Source organism: Fringilla coelebs, assembly GCF_963513975.1.
Source record: "Fringilla coelebs genome assembly, chromosome: 1".
NCBI lineage: Eukaryota > Metazoa > Chordata > Aves > Passeriformes > Fringillidae > Fringilla > Fringilla coelebs.
Window position 1 is genome coordinate 38,976,973 of NC_140028.1, and position 16,238 is coordinate 38,993,210.

The 16,238-nt window shown below is 38.6% G+C and overlaps 1 protein-coding gene across 1 annotated transcript; it reads right to left on the reverse strand.

Moving 5' to 3' along the window:
• Positions 1 to 2,312: 2,312 nt before the first annotated feature.
• Positions 2,313 to 15,890, reverse strand: UBXN2B (UBX domain protein 2B; the record flags this gene model as incomplete). The annotated part of the gene is made up of 9 exons (XM_084218866.1): positions 2,313 to 3,946; positions 6,084 to 6,245; positions 6,374 to 6,511; positions 6,980 to 7,089; positions 8,418 to 8,495; positions 9,970 to 10,129; positions 11,656 to 11,727; positions 13,235 to 13,335; positions 15,771 to 15,890. 9 exons carry the CDS (start codon positions 15,888 to 15,890, stop codon positions 3,784 to 3,786), a joined length of 1,104 nt encoding a protein of 367 aa, XP_084074992.1. The 3' UTR covers positions 2,313 to 3,783.
• Positions 15,891 to 16,238: the final 348 nt, after the last annotated feature.

The window sequence follows — 16,238 nt, forward strand, 5'->3', positions numbered from 1 at the left end:
TCTCAGTTTTAGATGAAAAAGTTTTTAAACATAGTTTCTTTGCTTTAACCTTCAGATGTACTGCCAGGGAGCTCTTAGATTATGGGCAGAACAAGACCCTTCCTAAAGGAGAATTACAACTAAGAAGTGTAAGAAGTTGAGTTCTAGTATCTGAGTTCTTTGATATTCAGCAGACTTTTTTTGGAAGGCTTGTAATGGAAATTTTGGATACATACAGTGATATACATAACATCTCCAGCCCACTGAATATGAAACATGCATCAGAATTTATTAATTATGACTAGGCAAAGCAAGTTGCTTTTCAAAAACTAAGCCATATTTTTTTACTTTATTTTACATCAGTAGCAAACCTAAATAAATTTGGTTTAATTAAAACAAATCTTACAGAAAGCCAGCATAATAAGATTTAAACAAACAAACAAAACAAACAATAAAAAAACAACAACAAAAAAGTTGATTTTTAAGGCTGCTTAATTCCAGTAGTTCAGCTATTGAAAATTGTGTTTGAATTTCCCTTTGAGAATACCTGAATTGAATTTCCAGCTTTGTACAAGCCTCTAATTAGTGCTATGCTTTCCTCCTTGTGAAGTAACTGCCCACTTCAAATCATCTCATCCCTGTTTTCTTCCTTGTAAGTTACCTGTTTTGAGCTTTTTTAAGATAAGAAATTTAACTTAGGATCAAAGACTCAATGGAAAGGCTCTCTCAAAAGAGAGGTTGTTAAGAACCAGAATCAGCACCATAAACTCAAATTTGATCAAAGTCACTAATAACAAGCACAGGGATTAAAATCATCTCCCAGTCACAAAGTCAATTCTGTAAACTTCAAATGGGTGCAGATGGTTCTGCTGCACTGTTTTCACCTAACCCCATTCCAGGGCCAGTGCTTTCCAGGCTAAATAGAAGCAGCCCCACTTTTATTGTTTTCAGGACCCATTCCAATCATACCCATCCTACAGAAACACCAGAATCTGACAGCTTTTGGCACGCCATTGATTCAGCATTTACCCCAGACTCTTGCTGCTGTCTCACCTGCCCAGAGAGCAGCACGTGCCTACACTGAGGCTTGCCAGCTTTAAGCAGCATGAGCAAGGGGAAGATGCATCTGTCTCTTCTCCCTGCACAGAGTAAGACAATTTAAAGACCATGGGAGCTGTAATTTAGTGCAAGCAACTAAACAGGGAGCTAGCAAATAGCACCTCAGAGTACTTGTATGCTCTTCCTTGCCTCATTTAATATTGGGCAGATTTTCACCGAAGAGCAAGAACAGCATGAGATAACTGCTAATATATGCTAATTATACAAGTGTGTCCAGTAGTTTAATTAAAGCAGAATGCTTGCAAACATCTCAGTGGACTGCTGATGAAAAAACCAAAACCCAAAAACTCACAAGGCTGTGTTTATCCAGAATAAATTATTACTGAGGAGTTTTCTTTAAAGGAAACATTCAGGTTTTGATTATTTGGCTCTTGTGTGATAAAGGATTTCTAGGAAAGTCAAGCAGAGGTGAAGCCTGAGCCTTTCACAGACTGCCTACAAGAGCAAGCAATAGGACTATTACCTGTATTTAATGGAAACTAAATGGAACTCCCAAACTTAGCCGCTTACCGTGAGAAAAAAATCATCATTCTTTATCAAGTTCTTTCTCCCTTGTAGCCAGTCTTAATGGCATATCCACACAGGTTTGCACTCAAAGAACAGTTTTGTGCCAAGAAATGCCAAGATGTTAGCTACAAGTGACAATTTATATAATAAAAGCTATGACATAAAATGATGAGATGGAAGATCCCATGGGCTTTCAAGTACTGAGAAGCGTGAAATATTTAAACCTAAGCATTGCTACATTTTCTTAGTGCTTGACAAAATATCGCTAACTTCTGGGATTCCCCAGTTACTCTCAGCTGCCATTAAACACTAAAATTTAAAAGGTATTTGAAACAAAGAGACTATGATAATATGTAGTTATAGGTTTTGGCATAAGAGGGAAAAAACTTAATTTAGTTAACCCCTTTTCTTCATACATCACTGCTTAATCAATAATGGGCTTCAGAAGAAATAAGCAATGTAACTTTACCTGTATCCTGAACTGAAATATGCCCAAACCACAGACTGCCCAAAACTGATATCACGAACTTCGGCCTTGCATTTATATAGAGAATTGTTAGTATATGGGATAAAAAATACATGCACAGTACATGACAATTCCTTTATGTTTAGGCTTAAATATTTGGCACACAACACAATCACCACTCTGTCAAACGTAAATTTGGAATAACACAAGAAGTCTTGTCTGCGATCTTAAACATAAAACTTTAATTACTTAGCACATGAAATGAATTATGATTAAAATCATGCAGATATTCAGACTGCAAAACAAAATATTTCAAATACAACTGCATGTTTAAAATCTACTCAGTCAAATATCTATTTTGAGGTAAAAATGTAAGAATATACTAAGCAATTATAACCTAAACATAAATAAACAAGTACTGATATTTTCCGAACAAAAGAAACATGGAAAACAGCAATTTTAACACATATTGGTACAAGAGATACAGCCCACCTATTCTCATTCAGAGTGTGATCCACTCATCTGATATAAATCCAAAAATACTAAAAACCTACATACTACTAAAGCACAGCAGCCAGTTTCCCCCAACATAAGACTCCTACCTGCTTACTGCAGTGTTGGGGGAAGTTTTTTTTTTAAAATATGTAATTTCAAAGATTAAGAGGTTTAATTATACAGCTTCCAAACAACCACAGTGAAAGCTGTACAACCAAATCCCCAGTGAATACTACAAAATACCTTTGGCCAAAATTCCAAATATAAACAACTGAAATTCAGGTCAATAATATCTGACCAATTAACACGTTTATGCTGTCATTTGCATGCACAAAAGTAGACCAGTTCTGTGTTTGTGCACCTCAGTGTATTTTTGTTTGGGGTTAAGCAACTGTTTGTGTAAGGAATCATGTTGTTGCACAGGGTCCAACTGCATACTCAGATTCATAATGACCAGAGGCCTCCTCTAAATCACATAATTTTCCCAGATGACAGTGGTCTCTCACATTTCTTTAACTTTCAAGAAGAAAAAAATTCATATTTATTTTCATCACAAGTAGTACAACTAGAATACAAATAAGAACATTCTATTATAGTCTGCAACAGCTGAGGTTTGCATCTCCTGAACTGATTCACTCATATGAGCAACAATACAAGGAAAATGACATAAAAACTAGAATATAAATATTATACTACACCATGAAACACTACAAATAGAACGTACAAAAATTATATTAGGGCATTAATTATCTGTAAACCTATTAAAAAGAACACCTTAATACAGTTTGCAAGGTAAACATAACCTACAGTCTAAGTTTTCAAATGGCTGTTTGTCAATGCAGCATAGAACATTTCCATAGTGCAAATCTTACCAACTCTATGAAAGATACTGTCCCCTTCAGAAAAATGCTCTTTTCCCCACCCCCTCAAAAAAAATGAGTCACAAAGTCCTATCTCATTTCACATTTAGTATAAGATATGGTTTGAAACATATTAACATACAGAACCTTAATTTTAACACTGAAAATAACCTGAATAATATTGAGAAATTAAAATTAAAAAGTTAGATATGTTATAGCTGGAAGACATGAAATCCAAAAATATGATCCCTGGAAAAGAGGAAATAAAAACACACTGATATCTCCTTTTTTTTATCTGTTGGAAACATATTGTATGACAGTACAGCAGGGTCCCTATGTTGTACAACAATCACAAGATCACTTTAATTGCTGAAGAATCACAGTGTTAAGTATATCTGCTTCCTGTAGTGTCAGGCTTTCATCTGTTAGCTCTTTATTTGGAAAGGTAGTCACAAGAACAAAATCCGTTGTTGCAAAAGCTGGACGGGACTGGATAATGAAATCTCGAATATGCTTAATCCTGTGAAAAGGATATGGACATGAAAACTCTGTATGATTCCGTCTGACATACATCTCTGAACATTACCATAATCAGGGAACATAAAACCATTAAGAGCAGACTAAACCACTAAGTAAGTTCTAGATTTCAGATTTCTCTTTGATGCAGATGACTAATGATTGTAACTTACAATTTTTTGGTTCTTGAAAAAATCCCCTGAAAAATTATAGTGAATGTTGCTTGTTTTCTCAAATAGCAGAAACAAAATTTTTAACATGGAAGTACATTGCAAACTGATACCTAACACAGGAAATCAAGTAACCTCAATCACTGTCAAAAGTTTCATTATTAATTAGTATATTCCAAAAAGATGAAATTATTAATAGAAGAAAGAATCTTAAAATATATAGTCACAGTGAAGAGGAAGCAGACAGGAATTATTAATGCACCTCAATAGCAAGAGCTTTCCCCTATTTTCACTTGGCAGTGAACTTCTGAACAATAGTTAATAAAACAGTCAAATAAACAATATAACAAGAATAATTTAATTTTTTAAGACATGGATAAAAAACAGTATTTTAGAGATAAAATCCTGAAATTTGTGGTTTTTCTACTAAGACATTAAGCTGAGAATAAATCTGTGAAGATCTTTTGCAATTAATAAGCTGGCAAATTTACTGTAGCCAAATAAGCAGTGATTTGTGCTATCAGTCTTCAAGGCCTTTGACATAAATAATGCACTTTGATATATATATAATCAAAATCAGCTGCTAAAGATAACCATAAAGATTCACAGTCAAGAAAAAGTTAATTAAACAAGTTCCTGTCAACACAATCTAGGTTGTTACAGATGTTACTGGCAAGTTTATCACTTCTACCCTTCCATGCAAACAGAAGAACACACAACTCAGCCACAGAGGCTCCCAATAAGCCCCATGGTTTGTCTCAGTCACTTCTCAGCAGATGCTGTGAAGAAAGGATCTGGGCCTGCACTCTCAGCATATATTATCAGGTCTAAACTACCAAAAAATACTTCTGTATCTTCCTCCCTATTGGTATCTCAGCTAAAATTTCCTCACTGTGGCCTGTGTATACGGTCAGATAAAGAAAGCTACACTTTGTCCTTATTCTGAGGAGGAAAAAAGGAAACAGATGAGCTCTCCATGTAACAATATTAACATGGAATTGGGTCCATGCTAACACCATCTCCAAGTCAGGATTCAAGCTGCAGCCATGTTCTAGCACAATTGTGCAGATTTCAAATTAAGGCTGGCTTTAACAATACTAAAGCATGGGTGGAACTGCTGCCCAAATCTCTGTTCTCTGCCCAAAGATCTCTCAGCAGTGGAGAGCAGAGCTTTGCAGAACCTTGCACTAACATAACCTCATGGGGTTGGCCAACACTGTTTGTGGCACTGCCCCAACATCAATAAAACTGGTGCCAAGCTCTAATCAGCAAAGCTACTAACAAATCTAAAACCTCCATCAAGTTCACACACTGACAATTTTTAGGAGATGACCATCCAAAACAGAAGCTAGCTCTCAGTATTATGTCCAACCCACATGCTGGAATTGCAAATGAGCATGAGGTGTCTATATACCCTTCTGCATACGGGCTCCAGTCTACACTTACAGCCTGTGCCATGTTTTGTCACAACCTTAAGTATAACAAGGTAGAAAGCTGGAATTCTTGATTATGGGCCACAGGATTTCTCTGCCCATAGAGTGGAGTACATTCCAATTGAGACTATACTCCACACTTTGCAATAAAGCACTTTCATAGTGTTTCTCAAGTAATCCACCTGGTCCTCCCAAGGAGGGGCCAGGGCTGGGATGACTACATAGTGGGGCTATCCAGATTTCAGTCGTCCTGGGAACAATTATGGCTTGTACTATGTCCTTAAAAAACAAAGGACATCACTGGTTACAAAAGTTCGAACAGAAGTTGCAGTTATCAAATATATTGTATGTTTCCAAAACCAGTATTTTTGACAGTCAGTTCATCATATATCCATGTAATGAAAGTGACACAGAACCATACATTTCAGCAAGGCTGGTATTTCCCCCTTTTTGATGTCTTGCTGAGACTAATTTAACGACAAAACACAAACTTATTGAAATAGTTACTGTTACCTGCATTGATGCAGAATCAATTTACCTGTGTGTTTGATTAAATCTTTGTATTAACCGGCTTCCATCTGCTAATCTAATTTGAATTTTAGTTGCTGGCATGGAATCATCAATCAGAACAGGTGCATTAAGAATGGATTTCTCCTCCTCCTCCGGGGAAGAAGGTGTGCTGACTATTTCAGGTGTAAGGCTATAGGATTGGAAAAAACCAAACCAGATGTTACTAATGGAACCATGACAAAGTAGTCTGAAATTTTCAGTCACAGGAATGAAACAGCATATGAATACAGAGCACAGAACAGATCTAGCTTTTTTCACCTTCCAAGCTTCTGCCCTTCGCCACTGAAAGCTTTGAATCGCAGTCTAGGCTTCACATATTCCTGTTCTTGGTGATCTTCCATATCCAAATTTACCTGGCCACCATGAACAAGTCGCTGCAGCTCCAAAGGAATTTCCCTGAATTACAAAAATAATACATTATAATAATTACACTTTCAATTACATTCTGAACTGTGAAATTGCAGCAGGACATACACAGTAGGAGTCAATACTAATATTATGCATACTTTGAAAGTCACATTCAATTTTTTTATTAATTGATTCCATCCTGAAAGAAGAAAAAAAAAGGTCAGTGAACTAACAGTCCAAACCTATAATATATCGACAGCTGACTCATAGAATGAGCTAGGAAAAAATCGTAAAAATAAAAGCTGTTGAAGCAAGTACCGTTCAGAGTTAAACCACCAAAAGAACTAAAGCACTGCAAACTTTTAAGTGCGCTATGCATCTGGTGGATAATACAGACTCTATTTTATGGGTTCAGGCAAAGAAGAAATCTGGAGCTTTTGATAAGTGTGTGGAGAAAGGATTTTTTCTCACTTCACTTCAAAGACATACCTCAAAAAAGTTGTCATTTTAACTTACCCTCTTTTAACTGACTCAAGAAACTGAGCATTTGTTGGATCTGAATAGGATCTCAACTCGCCATCATCTAAACTGAACCCATTCCTCCACAGTTTCAGCAAAATTTGAACCTATGAAGTAGAATAAGTTAAAAAAAAGTAAAGAAAGACAAAAAAGGCAGCACAATTTCATACAGACTAGTTATAGAAATTTTGATCTACACTAAAAAAATTTTGTACAAGACCACAAACAAGAAGGCAAATGACAAAACAGGAACAATACCTTGCATTGTAACTGTCATTGTTAGATTATTTTTGAAAAAGCCCAAGAGTTATAGACTACTATCTTCTTCTAGACCATTCTCCTACCTTGGGAAAAAGAATCTCTTAATCTGCTATCCATGACATAAAGTATGATACAGTGAGGGTGTAGTGATCTTCATAGTGTTCCAATTATTTCCAAAAGCAGTGAACATTTTTACTGAGAAATTAAGAAATAGACCCATAAAATTACAAATTACTGCTGATACATCAGTTACAGCAAAATTTACATTTTCCTCAGATTATTACATGATGAGCTCCAACAAAGCTGCAAGTAGCTCCATTCAGCTCAAAAGCTAAGAATCCTGGAAACCAGCCTCCTTTGCTCCCTTCTTATTTTGCTATATCCTACATGAAAGGTCCAGCCAGGGCCTTCCAGGTTCAAAACCTGCATCCTTCTCTTCCTTCTAAGCACTTTGCCATCCAGCAAAACTAGGCTTCCCCAGCCAGTATTAGAAAACTTTTTATGTTCCCAATTATGCAAAGCCCACTCCAGAAAGACTCCGGCTAGGTACAGCTGGCTGTTACTTGGAGTAGAAGGATTGCTGGAGACCAGAAGGTTCCTTGTGTGGCACAACAGCACCCCCTAGCCAGGACGACACCCTTTGGCCTTAGTAGTTGTTTCTTGACAAGCTGAAAATTTGCTTTAGCCATTCACAAAAATAGCAAAGTGCAGAGAATTTCTTTTCTCCTCACCCTCTCCTTCACATCCTGCTTTTTAAGTGATAAGAAAGAAAGGCCTCAAGCCTGTTGCTTCCCCTTCCCTAGAACACATCCATGCTCTCCAGTTTGAGATGGGCTGCTTTGCAAGCCACAACAAGAATCAATTCCTAAAAGCATCAAAATGTTAGCACAGCTAAGAGAATCCAGGACAACACATGGTGCAAAGTAACTGAAAAGGAGGTGTGCTAAGAATTCCAAAGTAATTTACATCTGACAGTTCCATAATGGAGGCCTTAGAGGTATCCAATAAACATCTCTTCAGAAACTTCAACAATTTCTACTGAACACATAGCTAATATTTAGATATTATTTTCACTTCATAAACATAGTTACAGTAATTCTGGCATTTCAAGCTGTAAACATGATTAAGCAGGCCTGTGTTGGAGGTTCTGTTTTCTGCAATGAATTTTACTTACATCCTGATTTTCTCCATATATGTATTCAGAGTGCTTTTGTGATGAGTCACCCAGTCTGTATCCACCACCAGAAAATGACTGAAAAAAATACAAAGAAAAGCTTATAAAATAATTATCTGAAACAGTTAATCAAAATTCTTACCTAGGAGCAGAAAAAGAAAAGGAGGAAAAAAAAGTCATCCACAAGCTTGCTTCTGAGATAAAAAGCAAGTGCTGTTCTATCATGTATTTTCTAAGTGGAAAATTATATCTAGCAGCCGCAGTCAGACTTAGAAAGCTGTGTGACACATTTCAGCTTCTGTTCTGTACACCTTTTCAAACATAATCATAGAATACTTCAAGGTTGGAAGTGACCTTTAAAGGTCACAAACTTGAATGTTTCCAGGAATGGAGCATGCACTACCTCCCTGAGCAACCTGTTCCAGTGTCTTACCATACTTATTGCAAAAAAGGTCTCTCTTATACCTAGTGTGAATCTACCCTCTTTTAGTTTAAAACCTTTACCCTTTTTCCTACCAAAACAGGGCCTGCCAAAAAGTCTATCCCCATCTTTCTTATAGGCTGCCTTTAAGTATTGGAAGGCAGTAATAAGGTCTTCCCAGAGCCTTGTCTTCTCCAGGCTGAACAATCCCAACTCTCTCAACCTTTCCTCACAGGAGAAATGCTCCATTCCTCTGATTATTTTCGTTGCTTTCCTCTGGACTCGCTCTAACAGGTTCATGTCCTTCCTGTGCTGTGGACCCCAGAGCTGGATGAATCTCTCTGGTACTCTCACCAGAGTGGAGTAGAGGGACAGCATCTCCTTCCTCACCCTGGTGCCCGTGCTTCTTGTGATGCAGCCCAGGACACGTTTGGCTTTCTGGGCTGTGAGTGCACATTGCTGGGTCATGTTCAGCTTTTCATCCACCACTACCCCTATGTCCTTCCCCAGAATTGCTCTTGATCCTTTCAACCTCCAGCCTGTGCTGATACTGAGGGTTGCCCTGATGCAGATGCAGAATCCTGCATCTGGCATTGTTGACCTCATGACGTTCCCATGAGTCCATTTCTTAAGCTTGTCCACATCCCTCTGGATGGCATCCAAGACCTCAGGCATGTCAACTGCAACACTCAGCCTGGTGTCACCTGCAGACTTGCTGAGAGTGCACTTGACTCCACTGTCTTTGTTAGTGATAAAGACATTGAATAGCACTGGTCCCTCTATGGATACCTTGTCCTTATCCTGCATCTGGACACTGAACTCTCTATAACCCTCTAGGAGCAATTTTGTAGGTAAGATTTGGGATGCAATTTTAGTCTGGTTTCTTATTTAATCAATTGTAATTAAAACCAAAGCATATAATTCCAGTTCATTATGATTTCTAATGATTTCCTGTGAAATTGTGTGGTCCTTTATTTTCTAGAGCAAGCTGTTTGAAAACAGACAATATAGAACTGCTTTGAGCAAATCTGCTATTTGTAAATCACAGAAAGAAGCACTTGCTCTCCTGTGATTTGATGAATTTCAGAGACACAAATGTAAAGAGAGATCAACACATTTCTTAACTTTTACCTTGGCTTTACTGAAATCACCAGATGCTCTCGAGGCTTCATCTAATGGGACAGCCCCATGTTCTTTTGCTTCCTTGAAGAGCTCAGCAACAATTTTACTTGGGTTATTAGAAGCCCCAGAAATCTGTAATCCTCTATATTCTGAGTCACCTGAATAAAATCTTTAGAATAGTAATGCAAATAAGCAACAATGCTTTAAATAACAAGCACAATTTTTCTCTTTTCATCAAAAGAAAAAATATTAACAAAGAGGCAAATTTGGCACAAATCCTTTTCATTCTGATAAATGCTTCACTTGGTTCCAACCTTCTCAATAATCCAAGCAGCACTATACTAAAGACATTTGACTAACAAAGGGCCAAGGTGCCTTCTAGAACAGATCCCAAGGATCAGAGGGCAAGGCCATAAGTTTTAAGTGAACATAGTCCTGATGGAGCTGGGCATCTTATGTGGCTGTCACCTACTCCCAGAAAGTCTGATTTCCTCAGGGGTGTCCCATGCCCGGATTAGATAGAATATAAATTCACAGCTAACACCACCTTAGCAGAACAAGTATAAAACTGTTGGAAAACCTGAACAGTGCCACAATTAATTTTTTTAATTTAAGGATCTAGCATACTTTCATTCCCAACAGTATCAGAAATGGAAATTTAAAAATAAATATAACTAACCTTTCAAGGCATTTTAAAACCTGCAGAAAGTGTTGTGAAAGCTAATCTGCGCTTTTTTTTTCCTTCACAGCACCATTACTAGCTCTTGAAGACAAAATGTAAACTACAAATAATTCTGTTTAAAACTGTATCTGTTTGATGATGAAGATCTAGATATTCCTCGAGAATTATCTTGAGAAAGGCACTACAATCTCTAAACACTATTGGAATAGATGCTGTAAACAAATCTGTATATAAATCAAAATCTGGCAAACCTGATTGTTTTGCCTTTGATTACAGGAAGCCTTAATAACAAATAACTGCTTTCCACTTTCCCCAACTTTTACACTTAACTACTTGGGGTAAGGCAAATCAATTAATCCATGTGAAACTGTCTCTCAGACCAATGCCTTCACAATGTGTTGATTCCATCATATTTTACTATTACCAGAAGAGAGTATTGGGCATGAGGGTACTGTACAATGATACTGTTTTTATAATGCCACATAATTGTCAATCCCTGAGTAACATGTCTCCTTTGTACATCTCCTGTGTTTATTACCCCAACTACCATTTATATGGAAAATCTCTAATTATTAGATTAAAAAGAATGATAGTGGTAAGGATATGAAACAGGAATTCTTATCAGAATTTGTATTCAGGAAAGAAAGGAAGTACTCAAATATTTGAGCAATAGGCACACAGAACAATTCAGGATATTCAGAAAGACAAGTACAAGTGTAAGTTACACTTGTAACTTACTTGTTTTGAGTACAAGTGAAAGTTACAACCTTTACGACCATACAGGTTAAGGCACCTACAGGTCCAACATCACTCCAGCCACATTCTGCTAAACATAATTTTACAACAACAGTGTACAGCTAACACTCTAATAAGTCCCCTAGCTCTTTGCAGGACAGACCTAGCTCACACGCATTTTGAAATAACACAAGTGAGCAAAGTGTGAATGTGACACAAACCCCAATTACTTTCACAAATGTTAAATTTTTTTTTGTTTTGTTTTGTTTTAAAAATACCTTTGGTTTTCTTTGTCATCGCTCATGCTTCTCTCTGGTTTTCTCAACCTTTTAAGAGAATCCAGCTTAAGACTGCCAAGAGAATAAAAGAAAACATTTGAAGATGACTGGCACATAAACTTCATATCTAACTTCTGAAACTACTTCTTATTCAAAATCTAAGAATATTGAGAAGTGTTTTCTGGTTTGGGGGGTTTTGTTTGGTTGCTTAGGTTTTTGGGTTTGCTTTGCTGAAGCACACAGCCATGAATGCTTCTCAGTGAACAAGAAAAGAGCACACATATGGCAGAGTCATTTTGCATAAATAGTTGCACTGGATGGTCACTATAAGTCTATTCCAACTGAATTATTTTTTTCTAGCATAGAAGAGCATCACTGCTTCCATGCAATTAATGCACTGCTCTCATCTGAGAGCAAACTGAAGTCTACTAATTCATCTCTTCCTTCTCACATGGATTCCAGTATGAATGCCAACAAATAACAAGTATTTGCCAGCTGTCACACTGAAATATTTGAGATACAGTACTGCAGCTTCTCCTTTGCTTGGGAGTGAGAAGTTATAACTTCACGAGATGTATTGGTAAATGGAACTGTTTGCTTTATCTGTTTGTAAACTTAGTGCTATGTAGCTGGTAAGTCAGCTTAGGTGGGTTCACCAAAAGAAACAAAAAAAGCCTCAAAACCCCTATACTTCCAAGTGTCCCATACTCTGCTAAAGTCTCTCTTCCTGAAGAGATTTCTGCATTTGCAGTGAATTTGAAGCATAACAGGTAACTAAAATCCTTTCTGTTGCTTGACCTCCTTTAAGACAGAGATCCAAACTGGCAGCAGCGATTCACAAACAAGCCACGCACAAGACTTGCTATGGCATCACTGTCAGTAGTTGTATAAATATTTCTCTTCTTTAAATTATTTTTTAATTAATTAAAAACTGGCAAGATACTTTTATAAAAAACATCCAAGACTATGCTGAATCTTCAAATGTTATGTGAACTGCAAACACTGCAGTTTAGCAGTGTTTTAGGAAAAGCTGGACTGAAATATAGATATGCATTTATCTTTCCACCTGCCCAAAGCAGGCAAATTCATTAAGAAGCCCTTATTATTTCTGTCACCCCACAGGAACCTACTAATAATTTTTAGAATCACTATTTGTCTCATCAGGCACTGCCATAAATACAACACTGAAAGCAGTTCACTTCCTAAGTTTCACACAAGCTGCTAGTTTACTGAATTTTGAAGAAACAAAGAACTGCAGTAATTTTCTGATACAGCAAATTCCCAAATTATGTCTGTGTAAAAAAAGAGCAATGCAGAATTTTGCTTATAGCATCTCACATGAAATGGGTTTAAAGTCTTTTGGAATACCTGGAATACCAATTGGTAAAAAGGCTCCTAAATAAATTTTAAAAGCATTCTGAGAAGACAGACAATGCATTATTGCAGGTATTCACAATTTTGGATTACAAATTGCTGTAGATTGCTTTTAATACAAGGAGGGATCAAGCAGGAATGACAAAGTTTTGTGAGCTAATAAGACACCTATCCACGCATTTCTAAAAGAAACCCCACATCTTACCTCTGTGATACCTTTGGGTTACTGATCTTTGTAGCTGTTGGCTTGTCAGAACACAATGACTGTCTTTTAGCTTCATCTTCATATAACTCTGCCAAGGCCAGCTGCAGGAAACAAAACTCTTTTTTGTAAGTCTGTAACTCAAGAACTACATATAGAGTAGAAATAAGGCAAAAATTAATGTGAAATCCATCTCTCCAGAAAAGTAGAAGTATCAACACGAGGAACTCAAACTAAAATTCAACTTCCCTTGTGCTTTATGAAAAAAACCAAACTACATAATGATTAAATGCCATTATGACTTAGAACTTGCACTCTGCTATCCTTTAATTTCCACTGCTTCACCAGCTACATAAAATCTATATTAGAGCCAGTCACGAGAGTAAATACACAAAGAGATATTAAGCATCAGCTCATTCATGGTAGCAAATTGAAATAAAGCAGCAATCCAACCTTCTGATAGAAGGAAATAAACTTTAAAAACATTTTACATAGAAATGTAAAAAATATAATTCAAATAAGCTTGTACTGGGATAAAGAACAAATTCAGCCTTGCTGGGCTTGAATTCAAGGCATCAGTCCACAAAAACTTACACAAACTCCAACAACATTTTCCCAAAGATTCCCAAAATGCTGCCATATCACTGGCAAACTCATTCTTAGAAATGTATGTAAGGGACTGCAATGTCACTTCAGCAACCTTTCTTTTGCCCTGAATAAGACTCTATTTTGTCAAATCATCCTCAGTTTTGTCCCCAAGCCACTCTGCTCACACTATGTGATTAACATTACTATTTTATAATATACACCAGAAAAGGTACTAGGCTACAATTTCATTACATTTTTATGCAGAGGGGATACACATTAAAATAATACGAAACATCATCTGTCCTTGAAAACACACTGCTACAAACACAGGACATTAATCCCATATTATTTTTTGTTGTTTTTATAATATTATGAGGTATTTTCTGCAGGGAAAAAATAAATATGAAGAATTATATCCATTAAGAAAATTAAATTGAGAAAAGAGAGTCCAAAAACATCTGCTGAAGACCTCTATTCCATCTGAGGATAGAAGAAAATACCTTTCAGATATGCAAAGCTGATGGTAAGTCATAGACAACATACCCTGTACCATCCATAATCCAAGGACTGAGGGATGCTGAGGGAGCATGGAAGGGCATGGCCAGGTTTCTGCGCTTTCCTCATGCACCGACTCATATCGTGGTACCACAAATCAAGTACAGACCCAGGAGGGTACTTTCTTGGGGTTTTACACTTTATCAGTAAGTATCTAGACAAAATGCCAGTCTGCTTCAGCTGACTGAAACCTTACGAACCTTATGAAGTTGTAATACAGACTTTGTTACTGTTACATTTTGTAGCAACAAAATAGCGATCCCATAGAATAACACAACAGTAACACTCCAGAGAGATCTCACTGGGGCCTTTCTGTACCTAAAGGGGGCTTAGGAAAAAAAGCAGGAGAGCAACTTTTTACATGGGCACATAGTGATACGACAAGGCAGAATGGTTTTAAACTACAAGACGAGAGATTTAGATTAGATATTAGAAGAAATTCTTTACTGAGAGGGTAGTGAGGCATCAGAAAAGATTTCCCAGAGAAGTTGTGGATGCCTCATCCCTGGGAGTGTTGAAGGCCAGGTTGGATGGAGCTCTGAGCAACCTGGTCTAGCGAAAGGTGTCCCTGCCCATGGCACAGGAGCTGGAACGATATGATCTTTGAGATCCTTTCCAACTCAAAGCATCCTATGATTGCAGCAAAATTAATCTTAAGAGGAACCTATGAAAATTCCAAATGGTAATTAAGAAAAAAAACTATTCCCATCTTTCTCTGTCAATTATGTGTAATTAAATAGAACAGGGGCAGTTTCGGTTACTAAGTTTCACCTGTTTTCCAATCAATTTCTTGCTAAAAGATTTTGAACCTTCATAAAGTGTCAAATCACATGCAAAAAAAAAAAAAAAAAGGAATACTGCTAAAAGGGTTTGTAATTAAACGTTTAAGTACCAATGCTGAATTACATTTGTGATCACACTCCACTTTTCCCACATGCACCTGGGAAAAGATCTTGCCCTTAGTCTTACACCACATCTGCAGAGACTGACATTTTCATGCGGGATAAGACATTCCTATCAGATAATCAGGAAATGTAATGGCACCTCAGTAACTTCAAGGACAGTTAAAACCCAACTAGTGAAGTGTCGGGAGAGCCCTTCCCGTTCCCTGTAGAACTGAGCACACACCGTTTCCTAAAGGGCCTAGTGCTCTTCCAGAGGCATCCTCCCCTTCTCAGCCCCAAAGGGGCGTGGGAGCTGACGGAAGAAAAGCGGACTGGGTTCAGAGATCACGTCGGGGCAGCCCCGGCGGGGGTCCCGCGCACGGCCCGCTCCCCTCGGGGCCGCCCCAGGCCTTCCCTCGGGCCGGCCCTGAGGGGACGCTGCGCTGCGCTGCGCTCCGCCCGGCCCGACCCCGCCCCGCCCCGGGAGCGGGGTGGCACATCCGCCCTCTCACCTGCAAATCTCGGGCGCTGGGCGGGCGGCCGCTGCTCCGGGGCTGCCGATCCCTGCGGGCGGCAGGAGGCGCGGGTACATCCCCGTCCGGCTGCGCGGGCGCTGCCCCGCCGTCCGCCATCTTGTGGAGGCGGTGGCCAAGGCCGGGCGGGGCGGGGCCAGCGCCGCCGGGGCGGCCGCCATGGCAACGGGAGAGGCCGTGCCGGGCCCGCCGTGCCGGCCCCGGGACCGCTGCAGGCCGCGGCCCGATCGTCAGAACTTTACAGTGCTTGTGCACCTCAGCGAACAAAGCCATTGGCGTTCATTCGTGGCGAATTGCATAGCTTGTCTATCCGTAGCCAAAGCCCTGCTTGCTGGTTGTATGTCTTGCTTCTCATTCTGCTTAGTCTGCCGGTGCAGTTCTTCCCTGCAATTGAGTCGGGTCCATTTTGGTCCAAGAGTTGGTGGTTGCAGTCGCCCACTGCCGGAA